The following is a 13,952-nucleotide window of genomic DNA, read 5'->3' on the forward strand; positions in this document are numbered from 1 at the left end:
TGTGTGTGTGTTTGTGTGTGTGTGTGTGTGTGTGTGTGTGTGTGTGTGTGTGTGTGTGTAAGCATGTACGAGTTTACCGAAAGGAGTCATTTCCTGCCTGCTGTTCCTTCTCTCCTCACCATCTGCATTGGTGATATTTTTATCCTTGGTTGATACTGGGATAAACCGCACCATTAAGATTGTTATTCTGATGTATCTTTTCCCAATATTAAAATAGGCACAATATTATAACATCCTAATTTGAATCCGTCAATGAACTCTATACAATATCTGTCTGCGATGAGTAATTTCTTCCCATAGTCGACTTCATCACGCAAGTATGTTGACCATTTCAAACAATGACTCACCGGCAACCATTGTTCCTTTTTTTTTTTTTTTTACCCTTGTGGAAGGAAGCTGAATGAGAAGTAAAAGCATTTGATGCCATTTCCAATTCAATGATTCAATTTATTACAGTAAGTAGTAGTAGTGTTGTGAAAGAATGTTGACCTAAAGTTCCAATTTTTTTCATATTTTAATGATATATGACTGATGATATGTTAACTATTTTCCCAGCCAACTAAGTGGTACCTTTCAAATTGACTATATGTTAAATGACGGCAGACTTCCTTGACTGGATTGCTGTAACAACACAATAATTGCAGTGATTTCATACTCAAATACCTTACATTTTTGAGAATCCCAAGAGATTTCAAAATAAAAGAAAATTATATATTGTGAATATTGTGGCTGTACGTTGTAGCCCGCCAGTTGTCGATAGGGATAGGCTCCATCTCACCCACCATGACCCAAAGAGAAATGACCTAGAAAGTAGATGAAAAATGTCAATAGATGGTGGTTTGGTACATATGGTATCCTGAATGTTGCTTTGTCATTATCTGGCTGGATATTTATAGTTTATATATGGGCAGTCAGTCAAAACAAGTATGTTTGGTGCAAAACAAAAATTTCATGGTGTTTTTTTTTTCTCATATTTGGGGTCATAATTACACCTTGACCTTAAAGTTATCAAGTTAACGCGGTTGCATTGAATTCATAGTAGGGTTTATGGCTTTCCTGCCACTTTAGAGGTACATCTTGCACTCATTTACTCATTATCCCCCAATTCCCTCAAGAAAACCAAAAACCAACTCTCACCGTCACTGTGCGTGTGTGTGCAGCCAAGCTCTGATGCAGCTTTCCCCCTCTGTCATCTCATTGTCCAAAAACACTTTCCGTCAAGATGTTGAATTGGTTCAGGTTTTTTTTGGGTTTTTTTTTGGGAATGTGGTGGACTTTCAGTTTATTTTGAGTCAAAACCACATAAACCATTCGTGCTGTCAACACCAACCCCTTTCTCATTCCAGAGCAAAAGAGCCACTGAGAAAAAGACCCCGTGCCAAATACTCACTCTTTGGGCTGCTTAATAAATTTAGGACGATTATTATCCTATTAACGAAATACATTTGATAGCTATTCACTTGTTGGGTTTGGTTCTGCAAGAACCACTATGAGAATAATAATACTGTACTAACAAAAAGGCACAATACAAGTAATAACGTGACAGCGTTGGGCACAAATACTAATCTGTTTTATCAATGATCGAACAGAAAGGCGTGGGAGTTAAGTAAAACGTGACTTGAAGTGGTAGCTGAGAAAGATTTGGAGGGTAAAACTTTAAAATTCTAACTCCCCACGTCGCGTCACTTCCTCGGCTAGCGCCCATCCCTTTGGAAGAAGAAAAAACGACGGCGAGGGAAAAGAAGAACGAAGGGGAAAAGACGTTCGAAAGTCAAGAGGGGGGAAACAAATATCCAGATGTAAAAGAAAGTCGGATATACGGACGAGAGAGGGTGAAGCAAACAGCAGAATATTATCCTTTCTAAGTAAGTTTTTTTTTTTTTGGGATGACAAAGAAAGAAAAAAAATACTTCACGTGTATGTGTGTGGCGCGCGAGTGGCATGTTTATTGGCGAGTCGCGTTGCGGCTGTTAGCTTAAAATGAATACAGCAGCGATATTGTGACTATTTTATGATCAATCTCTAATTCTTATTGAAATTGGAATACGTTGGAAGGGTTAACGCGCGTTATGCCACGGCTCCCTTCTTTTGAAAAATAAGTTAATGATTTACTTGTATTTGGCAAAGTTTATATTTAACTGCCCTCACGGGATGCTATCTATCTATCTATCTATCTATCTATCTATCTATCTATCTATCTATCTATCTATCTATCTATCTATCTATCTATCTATCTATCTATCTATCTATCTATCTATCTATCTATCTATCTATCTATCTATCTATCTATCTATCTATCTATCTATCTATCTATCTATCTATCTATCTATCTATCGGAAAACTTGCAAGATGAGTAATTTGACTGCAAAAGTACTGTGGACGTGTTTTCATTCACATGCAACCCCCCGAGGGCAGACAAAAATATGCGTCGAGTCTGTTCAAGTACAAGCCTCAGCATGGCCTCCGTCATAGTGGCAAAATGCTTCTTGGACGCCCACTATTGCACAAGACCGTTTGCGTTCTCATCAAGAGTGTTTTCTGCAGCGCGTCCACTTTTTTTTAGTGCTTGAAATGGAATGTGTCAGAACTAACGTCCAATCTTTCTAGCAGCCATGCCGCTCCATAAATCAACACGGGCCTCCCGCTTGGACCCCACCATGATCTCAGCCCCTCTGGGTGACTTCCGCCACACCATGCACATCGGCAGGGGGGGAGATGCCTTCGGGGATACCTCTTTCCTGTCCACGCTGGGACCAAGCCCACCCAGCTCCGACACGGGAAGTCCGGGGTCTTCGTCTGTGGACTGCCCGGCATCAGTACACCATAACGATGTGTATCAAGAGCCTCCGGGAAGCCTCCATGATGATGATGAGCTTCAGTACTCTGAATCGGTGTCATTGTTCACCTTGGATTTGGATCTCGATCTGGGCCCTTCCATGCTGGGGGATGTACTCGGGGTGATGGATGGATTGGGACTGGACTCCAACAAAGACGACGTCTTCAGCCCCAAAAGCGTTACGTCCCCGGTGGAAACAAAGTGTGTCGTAAACAGGCACAATGAGCTTAACGGGAAGAACCCGGATGAGAACCAGATGGGCGACGGCAGAATACCAGATGGGATCAAACCGAAGGGGCTGCGACCCAAGGTGAGATTCAGCGACAAGCGAGAAGAAATTATCCGCCAGCCGTCCGAGGAGGAAGAGGGTCAAGGATTCGACTTCCAGGAGGAGGACCTGACGGAGAGTCCGACGACGGGGGAGAGGGTCGGAACGGAATTCGCCGCCCACAAAGATCTGCCTCCCAGCCCAGCTTCGTCTCATAGCTCCGACTACGAAGGAGTGAGCGCGCTGGACCGAAGGAGGGTCGGCAGCAGCCACTCAGAGACTGACTCGGAGGAAGAGGAAGTAGGGCGGGGCTATACCTTCGAAGATGAGTTTGATGATGAGATCGGACTATAGGTTCGTCTCCTACCAAGTGTGTATTATTCGCCATTTTGGGCTGTCGGGTAGAATTTCAGAACGAACCTAAAATGCACTATAATCTTGACAAAACGTGGCGAAATGCTCAATATGTGCATTTGAAAGTTTAGAGGTCAAATTCAGATCAGCTGGAAAGGGTTGAGAGCATTTTTGGTTCACTTCCAAGTTCCACGCCAAAGCCAAATATTCTCCAACATTTTGTGAGTTGTCTGTTTTAAATTACATTACAAGGCGTCAAACCGATGGATTCAAAACTTGGTTTTTCTTTTTTCCTGAAAGCTGTTCAGTGTGAAGACGATGTTGCTCTGCTGGAAAACGACTTTTTTTTGTTTTTTTTTGCAGAACAGATGCACCCGTTTTATTACAAGCAGCATTTGTTTTTTCTACAGTGAAAAATTGTAGCACTTTTCCCCTCCTCCCATTCACCTGGAGGCCTTTTTTAATTTCAACTTTATTCATCTTTTCCCAAATGTGCCATGCGTGTTTTTAAGTGCCTTAAACTTGATCAAATATTTTAGTACGAGTTTTGTTTTCCACCATTGCATGTTTATGTCCCCGTGTCATTTTTTTGAAGCAGATTTTGTGAACGTGTAACATTCCATGTCATGACAATGTGAGTTTCGCTGGATCAGATCTAATTGCAGCGTTCTTTTTTTTTTTTATGTGTGCTTGTTTTCATACACTACCAAAACCTTTTCCTCTTTAGGCTGGAAAAAAAATGGGACAAATGCTGAGACAATCAAGTATTGAGTGGTTTTTATCCCCCCCCCCCTCATTATGCTGTAAAATGGAGAGACTTGAGTGTTTATCCATTGAACTTGCTGGCATTTCATGTCTTGTGGTTTACAGTGAAACAATAAAACAAAACTATTTGGGATTTTAAGTGGAAGCTTTGTTCTCCGTTTGTTCTGTCTTCTTCAATCACAGGAAGAGTGTTGTTGTCAAATATGTATTTTTAGAATTGGTTGTTTTATCAATTAATGGAATTAATTTTATGGAACAACAATTTTATTACAGAATTAATTGTAATTCGGTATTGTTTATTGATTAAAAATAAAAACAATGGCACACGAAAGAGATTGATGATGTACTTCTCTGAAATTAGATGGGTCATTGTTTTTCCAAGTAAAAGCAGATGTTTGAAAATGTATTAAATGCAGTCTTGCTTTCATGTAGGGCCACGTAAATCCGAATAATTACAGCTGAGAGGCTAAAGTGCGATCATTTGGACAATTTCAAGTTAACTCAAAATGAATACTCGCTTGCTAAAATAGTCGATAATCTATGAGTTGTTAATTTTGACACCTCTACGTCATATTTTATTTTGAGCACATAATAGTAAAATAAAACACGCAACATCTATATTATACAGAACAAAAGTTGCGTGGAACAGCTGATACATGTCGAGGTTTACTTACAGTTGTCGTCTCTGGAAAAAGCTAAAGACGCACGAGTGACAAGATCGGAGGTCTCGAGACGTTCCTCCGGGGTAAGGTCAATTGAAAATTCTCAATTTCACATAAAGCATGTACTCGTCACGCTACACGGATATCGTCCTGAACACGTTGAATCCCGACAGCGCGGTGGAGACCATGACGCCGGGGATCTGCGGGTGCCAGTGGACTTCCTTGATCTCCGACTGGCCCTGGTGCTGGAAGAGCAGCTGCGGGGGGAGGTCCTTCAATCCCTCCACCCTGGCGCCCGCGTCGCACGATTCCACTGACAGATCCCACTGGCTGATCACGTCGTCCGCCCCAGACGCGGCGAACACGCTCGACTCCACCGGGTTCCACTCCACCGAGGTGATGGGCCCGCAGTGCTGCTTGAAATTGGCCACCGGCCGCCCGGTCTGTACAGACCGAGGAGGTCAGGTGAGCCGTCCGTCGTGATGACGACGACGTCGGCAGAGTGGAAGCGTTACCTTAAACTGCCGCAGGTCCCACACTTTGAGAAGCCCGTCGTCACCCCCCGAGAGGAGGAACGGTTCCGTCCGGTTCCAGCTGATGACGTTGATGTCTGACTCGTGCGCTTGGTTGGCTGACAGCATGGAGTTGGGCGGCGCTCGGATATCCCAAACACGGATGGACTGGTCCACTGAGCACGACGCAAAAACCTGGAGCAGACGACAAGAATGAATTCTTTTTTTTTTTTTTAAACAAACGAGGGGTTTACTGGTTGGAGGAAAACGTACGGTAGCTTCCGTCGGTGACCACTGCAGGTCCTCGACGGACTTGCTGTGCGAGCTGAAAGGCCGCTGGTCGACCCGCCACGAGGCTCCGCCCTCCAGTGGCTCCCACACATGAATGTTCTTCTTGCAGTCGCCACTGACCAGACGACCTGCGAGCCCAAACACGGGATGCTTGTTTTGTTTTTTTTGTTACCAAAAAAAAAAAGTGACAGTGACAGAAGGTAATTTAATTCACTACCGTTAGTGACAAAACGTTTTTAGGTGTCACCTACCGGGAACCATGGGCGACCAATCAATGGCAAAGCCCTCAGTCATGTGACCAGAGAAGCTGAAGAGCGCCACAGCTTCCTTCTGCTGCTTCACGAACGTCGCCATGGCTGCAGAACTGTGGACGGCCTCCAGCTGAGGTCGCAGATCAAATATTTCCACCTGTCCCTTCTCGGACCAGACGGCGGCCAGAGCCTGATCGCCTCGTCGGGTCACCTGAAAATAAAATCAGTAAAACACAATTAGAACTTCCTGGAGCAGGAAATAGCCGAGCATCAAATGCAAGCAAAATGTCAACATACTCGAACTCTGTTAATGCCTCCGAAATGAGGCATCATGGCCAGTTCCAGCTGCGGCTTTTTACTTTCATCATCCTCTTCGTCATCGCTGTCTTCATCACTGCTTTCCTCCTCCTCCTCCTCCTTCTCCTTCTCTTTTTGTGTTCCGTGCAGGTTGTGCATGCGCAAGACCAGCAGTCTGCAGGAGAAGTAAAAAAGAAAAAAAACGTGGCGTGATTTTTTTTTTTTTCCTTGCTGTTGCTTTGAGCAGAGACGAGCACAAGACGGACGACAAGCACAATAAACAAGAGCGCAGGGGCTCCCTCGCTGAAGTGATTTACTCGGACAGCTCGTGGAATGAAGCCATCGTTAAAATCAGTTATCGTTTCCATCTGTGCTTGTGGCGCTTTCTTGTCGGATGTGGAAAGCAAAACTTGGGGAAATAAAACAAACTACTTGGTAAATTAGCCTAAAGGTTATTGCCTAGAGATGAAATACGGGAGAGCTGCATTGATTGAGAGTTAGCAAGAGCCTTGACAGATGCAAAACATACGGTGCAGAAATTTTCGGACTGTGACATCATTTTGCAGCAGTAAAGCACCATATTGAAATGATCAACATGACAATACAGTAGAGTAGTAGACCTAAGTGTTCTCGTTTTGTTTGTGTTTTTTTACTACTTCAAAAAAAAAAAAAGGTAAATGATCTAAAACTGTACCTAAAAGATTCAATTAAAATGTATGTGATGAGGTAACACCAACCTGTTGGCCATGGCTGTGTCAGCCTGTGTGCCCGCACACAGCAACATGGACAGAGGGAACTCCTTCCTGCCGTCGCCATCGGTGTCCCTCAAAACGTCAAAGCTCAAACATGGAGCGCCTGCGCGTAGTAGATGGAATACACAACAATTGGAAACCTCAATTTAGTGGGATTTTTTTTTAATGGAAAATGTGTGAATTCAGCACAATGTAAAAAAAATATGTCCTGAATGAATTGGAAAAGAAAATCGGTTGAGACCTGTGAACTTTTTAGGACAAAAAATAAATAAATGGTGGGGTAAAAGTGGCAAAGATTTACAACACATAGGTTTTGAGACAATCATCGACCACATCCTTTCCCGATTCAATTGCAGTTCAACAGTTCTCTTTGTCGTACTGTTTACATTTTGACATCATGTGATCAAGACACCAAACAACTGATGCATTAGTGGACAAAAAAACTTCTAGTTAGACAAAAACAACTGCTGTGACAATGATCACTTGGACGTGGTGCCTTTCAATAATTCAAGAACATCAAGTTAAGTTCACCCATAAAGTACATTTTAGGGTTCACCTGAAATCTCACCTGTAAGCAGAATATCCCAAATTTAGTTAAGTCGTGAACATTCACGAGTTATTCTGCACACACAAAAACAACATAGCAACATTCCCTTGACTTAGTTTGCCTTCCCACTTGCCTGTTTGACACTCGTGGTACATGCGGTACGCAGTCAGGTCGATCTGCAGCTGCTCTCCCGGTTTAAGCGGCTCGATTCCGGGCACGTACACCTTCTTGTCGCCGTCTCCTTCCTCCTCTTCGGCCTCCTCCATGTCAACTCCCTCGTCGTCGTCGTCGCTGGCGGCCTCGTCCTGCTCCTGCGCTTCCATGTCATCTGCTTCCTCGGCAAACGTGTCTTCGTTGGAGGCGGACATATTGACGCTGACATACAAGAAGAAGAAGACAAAAAAAAAAGAGAAGAAGAAGAAGAAGATGGACTTCCGGTCACGTGTGTTAACTCCGCACCCCTCCTCTCGCTACTCGCCCCTCCTTTCTGTTTCCACTCCCACTTTCCTGTCTCCCACTCCTCGTTTACGGGAACTCAGCTGCTCCCTAAAAATGCAAAAATGACTTGCGGCAGGAAAAATGCAAATTTATGTCCCGGAAATGTCGTTCAATGTTAGATAACACTTAATCCTTTTGGCTAGAGGGGCTATCGCCCGTCAAAAATCTGTGTATGCACCTCCAGCATTTTATTTGATATTCTAAACTTTAGGATCTAAAGTATATGTATTTGGAAATTTGTTTCCCAGTCCTCCCAATGTATCAGCCAGGCACCCCTTTCGAGAAAATAATCCCAAAACTGCCTCTGGTAGAAGCACAGTTTTGTTTGTTTTTGTGTGTGTGAAAGAAATACAATAATAACAAGATCACTATTTTTTTTTTTCTTCTGCACAATATTAAAAAAAAAAATTGCCTCCTGGCCGGACTCTGGACAACCCCCAAGAGCCCTTCATCCCTCAAAAGTTTAACTTCCCGGCTCAAAGGTCACTCTGATGTTGTAATATATGTCTGACTGTGACCGATCCGTGCTTGGCTAAAAGACAAAACAAATCAATGAAAAGTTAGCTCCCACAGTGTCCACGGCAACATGTCTCTGCATTGTAAGGCTTGCGAAACAACAAGGAGGGGTCTTGTTGGGACAAGGGTGCACATAACACGTGTGGGTGTGTACAAGTAGGGGCAAGTACCAGCGTTTAAACTGCAGCTGCAAGTTCCTTTCGCGTGCAGATCCTGACACTTACAAAAACTTTCATCCACAACACATTCTCCTGGTTTTGGTTATTATTTTTTGGGCAGTTTTATTTCTCTTCCCCAAAGTTACAAAAAAAAAAAAAAAAGAGCTGTGAGACCATTTCTGTCTTGTAAGGCCTTTTTTTTCGGCATGAATAGAGGTGGACTTTGTGTCCGAGAGCCTGGCATGTCAAATCATTAACAAATATCTTCAATATGGGATTAAACAAACAAACCCAATGAATCACTATTACAGGCCACAGTAACTCCAAAGCCATTTTGGATGGGGAGTTTTCCTGCAGGCCTGTTTACAGACTGAACAATGAACAAGGAGAGGACAGTGGCGCCTCCGAAAGTACATGGACTTGCTCGTACATGGCTTTCTGAAGGTGCGTTATACTTTGGCGCGCCTCGTCCTGAAAAATCACTACACAAATATATCTAAATGGCTTTAATTCACATTTTTTTATACAAAACTAAAAGTCTATAGGCGTCATATCTTACAGTTACGAAAACAGTAATTGTAAACAAATGTGACAGATTCCACATCAGACACACGTGAAGGCTTATTGTGCATTGGCTTGGTCAGCATGTATCTCTTGTTAGCACAAAGAGTTTAGCTAGCTGGAGCTTAGCGGCATGTTCTACCTAAGATGGCGAGTATTGGACTATGCTTATAGGTAAGGTGTGTTGGCACCAGGGGCCAGCATGGCCTTCTCTGGTGGCATAAAGAAGCACTAGCATACATTTACAAACTAAATACTAACATTTGTCTCATTTTTTGTACTCCATGTGTATGCTGAATCTTTTGTCCAATCAAATTTCTTCATCCACATGTTGCCATGTCAAGCCAATCTGCCCAGAGCCTTTGGAATCAGTAGTGCTGGCCCATGTATCTTAAATTATATTAGTCAACTGGACTTTTTCTACAATCAGTCGGATTTCAAATTCTGAGTTTTCCATCCTTTGTTTGGTCGGGAGGAGAAAAATCTGTTGCAGCCAACTTTGACTCGCAAAACTTGGTTGTAGCAATCTGTACACGTGAATATTTGATAATCAGCATCTCCAGTGAATATAATGTATTTTATTCCATATGTTTTTGTCATGTGTTAGATAAATACTGATTCTGAACAGAACTGTACTTGCAGTTTTATACGGTATTAGCAGTTTCTGTAATGTGTGACGTCATGCTTGCGGTATAAGAGGTGGATTAAGTTCCCACTGAAGGTCCGGGTACTGGAAGGTCGTGGCAGTGAATGTAGCAAAAAAAAAAAAAAAACTACAACTTTGGACGTTCAAAATAATGCAACCTGCGCATGTCACTTCATATGGTAACGTCAGCATACTGCCTCACAACACAAATAGAAAGGAAACAATCATTCAGTGCCAGGAAATGTCTTGCATTTTGTGTGCATCATCTGAAAAAAATAAGATCCTTTTAAGTTCCTATGGCAACAACCACCGGTAGAGTCTGAACAGGAGGAGGCTCCACGCCGAGGCGGGATGCACGGACAGGGAGGGGGGACCGCGGCTGGACGGAGGCGGGGTAACGTCTCTCAAACGGGCCAGCTCGGCCTGCTCCTTACTGCTGCGGATGGCTCGGGTGGTCAGGAGTCGGACCCTGGACGGACTGTACTCCTTTTTCTCGGCCGAAGGTAGCAGAGTGGGGGGCTCGCAGATTTCCATGGTGGGAGAGCATCCCACCTCCAGCCATTGGGTGAACAACTCCGACGTGAGCTTGAGGAGCTCCTCCGGAGAGGAGAAGAGCGGCGAAAACTGGGACGGGTCCATCTCTTCCCGCAACCTCTACAGCAAGAAAACATAGGCGTACATTTAGAGTAGTGTGAGAAAAATCTAGAAAAAAAGAGACTGAGCTGAGAGCAAGCTAAAACAAATCTTACCTCTGTGTTTTTATTCTTTTTGATGATGATATCCAGTGTATGCTTTAGGTCAAAGATCAAGGAATGATTTAGATGCTCATCCCAGAGGTTCCTCAAAAGCACATTCCAAGATTCTAGGAGGACGATTGCAGCGGGGAATACACAACACTGCAGGGAAAACGGCACGTTAGTGTTTAGTGTGCAAAAATATGCCGCAAAGCTCTGCTCTCATTTCAGTCACCTTCTGGTAACTCACCGGATCAGTGTCACACAACATGGTTTTTGTGTAATGGTGCAACACATAGTAATCTTTGGGAAACACGGTCCGCTGAAAAGAGAGGAAATGGGAAATGCATCAGCTGCAGTCATCACTTTGGTGGGGCTGTACAATGTTGTTATTTTCAGAAGGCTTTGTCATGTGGTTACATCACGGGTTGAAAGCTGATCAATCGCTTAGCTTCGTTGGGATGACATCAGTACATTAGCGTAGTTAAGCCAAACAATGACCTCTTGATTTTATAAGTTATGGTAAAAGATTTTGCTACTAGAGGTCATTTTGTTTTGCACTTTATTAAATGTTCTGATGCAATGCTTATGATTGATTTAGCAGTCTTTTCCTAAATTCATATTTTTATAACAAATAAAAAGCCTTCAACTTACAAATCCGGTCGGGTTTGCGTCAATAGCTGTCTTAACGTTCTTCACCACCTCCCAGTCACATCCACCACATTGGACAGTCAAGAGTGATAGCAAGAGCAAAACTATAAAAGCACAAATCAAAACCAGACTCAGAAAACTGCCTGGAAACTTTTTGTGGTTTGTCACCTTTCTTCAGCAGGCGTCAAAACCACTCTTAGATACTTGTGTAAAAAAAAAAAATTACAGGCTCTGAAATGCAATTTAAAATCAGCCATCTCGTGTCTCAAATATGATTCGCAAGAAACCACCGCACCTGAGGAAAAACAGCCAATCAGAAACTAAATGCATAACTAACTTGTATGTGGTTTTCTTTCAGATTAGATTGACAACTTTTGAATGATAGAAGCCAGTGGAGTTTAGACAACACTATCACCATGAATAAGCCTTGGAGCCGACAACAGCAAATAAAAAAGATTAGCTCACAGATGGGGAATAACTTGTTCCTCCTAATCTGTAATGTCATTAATGGTCCTTGATTCACAATTCTCCACCTAAAAGCTTCCCCTGTTTTTTTCCGCCTGATAACACCCAAAAATCTCCATCAATCAGTCAATCAAGAGCTTTGCAGTGGTTGAATTTTAAAGATAAGCTAAAAGAACCCTATAATGATCCCCAAAGGAGAATTAAGGTAAAACATGGTGAGAAAATAAATACTCAAATAGAGTTAGCTACATCACTACATCCCATAAACATTTAAAAGTGCAATTAAAAGGTAATAAGTATGCAAATTATTTTAAATTATTCCAACAAGCATCAATCAAGTTCAACTGAAAGTAAAGTTTCCTATAGTTGGTGTTTGGCCAGCTCCACGCCAGTGACTAAGTTTGGCTGCACGGTTGAGCAAAGGTTATAGGAAGTAAATATAATACTTTATTAAATTTAAATTCATCTCCAAAGTGAACCATTTGGACCCTATTTTTGTATTCAGAGCAAGTCTGGAATCTACACCAGGATGGAAATGGACGTTTGCGCTGTTGTGGGAAGGAACACAGCTAATTCCTTTTAAAGTCAGCAAGCATATGTGAAGTTGTCACTGGTTAAAAAAAAAAAAATCTCAACAGCAATACTGCGAAAAAAAAGAATCACAATAACAAAACCCGTTTCATTCCGTTTCATCACTCCACGCACATTCCGTGAATAACATCACCTCCTTCCGCAGTATGAAACTGTCATCCATTATTTCTTCAAAAAGTTACAAACACACTGCGTCGTTCTATAAACATGTAAAAAGTGCTCACCTGGCAGTGACATCCTTTTATCTTTCTGAAAATGGACACTTCTCCATTTCTCTGGTTGACAGCAAACCCTCACATGCCCCCCACCACCCCCGTATGCACACAGACAGCTAGACGGGCCTTTCCGTGTCAGTCAGCGAAAGGCAAACTTTTCCTGGTCCGTGCCTTGTGGCAGGGTCTTTGACACCGAGTGCGTACTACGTGCTGCGTGCTGCTTCTTCCTTTCCTCTTCAGCGCCGTCCCGTTGACATCCCCTATAAAGTATTCCTTGCTTTGGTACTTTCCAGCATGGATCGTCTCACGCCATCCTTTCTTTGGATTTCCCCCACTGCAGAGCTTTTGTTGAAATTGCAGTTTCACTTGCCCTCCTTTCCCCCTGCTGACCTAGAAGCTTCCCCGAGCAGCCTAATTTGAATCCGCTCCCCCCCCTCCCCGCCTCCCCAAGCCTTTTGGAAAGTGGCTAATGGATGAGGCAGTGGCCTCCTGCGCCTGTGGCCTTTCCTCTCCTCTGCTGCTGTGTATCCTCCGTCAGACAGCTCAAAGTGAAAGTGCTACGCTGGGGCTGCTCGTCTGCTCCCTTTAAGTGGCCGCCCCTCCCACCGAGCACACGTTTTACCTCACTATTGACTGACCCGGCCCCCTCCCCCTGTTCCCCACATTCCCTGACCCCCCCATTCTTCTCCTCCTCCTCCTCCTCCTCCTCCTCCTCTTGTGAGGCTTAGTCATGCTGTTGGTTCGTATGGTTTTCATTTGGACTCCCCCCCCCCCCCCCACCCCACCCGCCATTCCGACACCTCTGAGCATTTTTATCCCAGCGGGGCCCGTGTGTGCGCAACGTCCGCCTGCTTCATCATCCTCACATGATCCAAGGATTCAAATCGGGACGTTTATCCAAGAGAAAGCTGTTGCAACACTGCCCAAACTTGCAAGTCATTATGTGACTCCTTTCGAGTGTTTTCAAGAAGGTGGCACGCATTGAAAATCCTGTGGGCCATTCAGATGATGTAATGACGACTAGGACAAACTAGTAAACTATAGCATCTGAACACTTAATCTTTGACGTCTATATCCGTCAATGGCAGTGAATGAGTCAAAACTGAATTGGGTGCAATAGCTAAGCTTGGTCCAAAACCTGATACAATCTCCGTATGGTCATCAATGGGAGTGAGTGGTTCCAGCTAGCATCCAGAAAGGTCGGATGGTAATTTGAGCATTTATTTGATATCCTTACGATGCATCTTAAAGTACATGTTCTTTCGTAGCCTTAGCTTTTCTTTTTTGCTAGCTAATAGCATGCAGATGTCAAGTAGAGCACCATTTTGCTTCATTTGTTTTATTAGCAAAGACAAAGAACAAATCAGTACATGGACCATAAA

General features: G+C 43.4%; 3 protein-coding genes across 4 annotated transcripts; 1 reads left to right on the top strand and 2 right to left on the bottom strand.

Moving 5' to 3' along the window:
* The first annotated feature begins 1,662 nt into the window (after positions 1-1,662).
* On the top strand, positions 1,663-3,862 carry cdc42ep5 (CDC42 effector protein (Rho GTPase binding) 5). 2 transcript variants are annotated; one of them, XM_085918768.1, is made up of 2 exons: positions 1,663-1,865; positions 2,608-3,862. In XM_085918768.1, exon 2 carries the CDS (start codon positions 2,613-2,615, stop codon positions 3,456-3,458), a length of 846 nt encoding a protein of 281 aa, XP_085774894.1. In that variant the 5' UTR covers positions 1,663-1,865; positions 2,608-2,612; the 3' UTR covers positions 3,459-3,862. The 2 variants fall into 2 exon arrangements, with proteins under 2 accessions (XP_085774894.1, XP_085774893.1); XM_085918767.1 differs by having other exon boundaries at positions 1,676-1,865; positions 2,611-3,862.
* Positions 3,863-4,275: 413 nt separating this feature from the next.
* grwd1 (glutamate-rich WD repeat containing 1) lies at positions 4,276-7,985 on the bottom strand. Its single transcript, XM_085918766.1, has 7 exons — positions 7,669-7,985; positions 6,974-7,091; positions 6,237-6,411; positions 5,940-6,150; positions 5,671-5,816; positions 5,401-5,592; positions 4,276-5,328 (listed from the first exon to the last, which is right to left on the bottom strand). The coding sequence occupies exons 1-7, from the start codon at positions 7,901-7,903 to the stop codon at positions 5,020-5,022; spliced, it is 1,386 nt and encodes a 461-aa protein (XP_085774892.1). The 5' UTR covers positions 7,904-7,985; the 3' UTR covers positions 4,276-5,019.
* A 2,040-nt stretch (positions 7,986-10,025) lies between these two features.
* LOC147052381 (uncharacterized) lies at positions 10,026-13,109 on the bottom strand. Its single transcript, XM_085918769.1, has 5 exons — positions 12,580-13,109; positions 11,303-11,403; positions 10,899-10,970; positions 10,664-10,810; positions 10,026-10,568 (listed from the first exon to the last, which is right to left on the bottom strand). The coding sequence occupies exons 1-5, from the start codon at positions 12,590-12,592 to the stop codon at positions 10,209-10,211; spliced, it is 693 nt and encodes a 230-aa protein (XP_085774895.1). The 5' UTR covers positions 12,593-13,109; the 3' UTR covers positions 10,026-10,208.
* Between the last annotated feature and the right edge of the window lie 843 nt (positions 13,110-13,952).

Source organism: Syngnathus leptorhynchus, chromosome 8 (genome assembly GCF_054491065.1).
Source record: "Syngnathus leptorhynchus isolate UIUO chromosome 8, UIUO_Slep, whole genome shotgun sequence".
In the NCBI taxonomy this organism is placed as follows: Eukaryota; Metazoa; Chordata; class Actinopteri; order Syngnathiformes; family Syngnathidae; genus Syngnathus; species Syngnathus leptorhynchus.

What these genes read in the sequence shown, in the direction of transcription:
- cdc42ep5 (XM_085918768.1), top strand. Translation starts at nt 2,613, where the DNA reads ATGCCGCTCCATAAATCAACACGGGCCTCCCGCTTGGACCCCACCATG.
- grwd1 (XM_085918766.1), bottom strand. Translation starts at nt 7,903, where the DNA reads ATGTCCGCCTCCAACGAAGACACGTTTGCCGAGGAAGCAGATGACATG. An exon ending in GTACCACGAGTGTCAAACAG is followed by an intron (nt 7,092 to 7,668) that starts GCAAGTGGGAAG and finishes TACTACGCGCAG; the next exon opens with GCGCTCCATGTTTGAGCTTT. An exon ending in GACACAGCCATGGCCAACAG is followed by an intron (nt 6,412 to 6,973) that starts GTTGGTGTTACC and finishes CTTCTCCTGCAG; the next exon opens with ACTGCTGGTCTTGCGCATGC.
- LOC147052381 (XM_085918769.1), bottom strand. An exon ending in ACGCAAACCCGACCGGATTT is followed by an intron (nt 10,971 to 11,302) that starts GTAAGTTGAAGG and finishes CTCTCTTTTCAG; the next exon opens with CGGACCGTGTTTCCCAAAGA. An exon ending in AAAAGAATAAAAACACAGAG is followed by an intron (nt 10,569 to 10,663) that starts GTAAGATTTGTT and finishes TTCTTGCTGTAG; the next exon opens with AGGTTGCGGGAAGAGATGGA.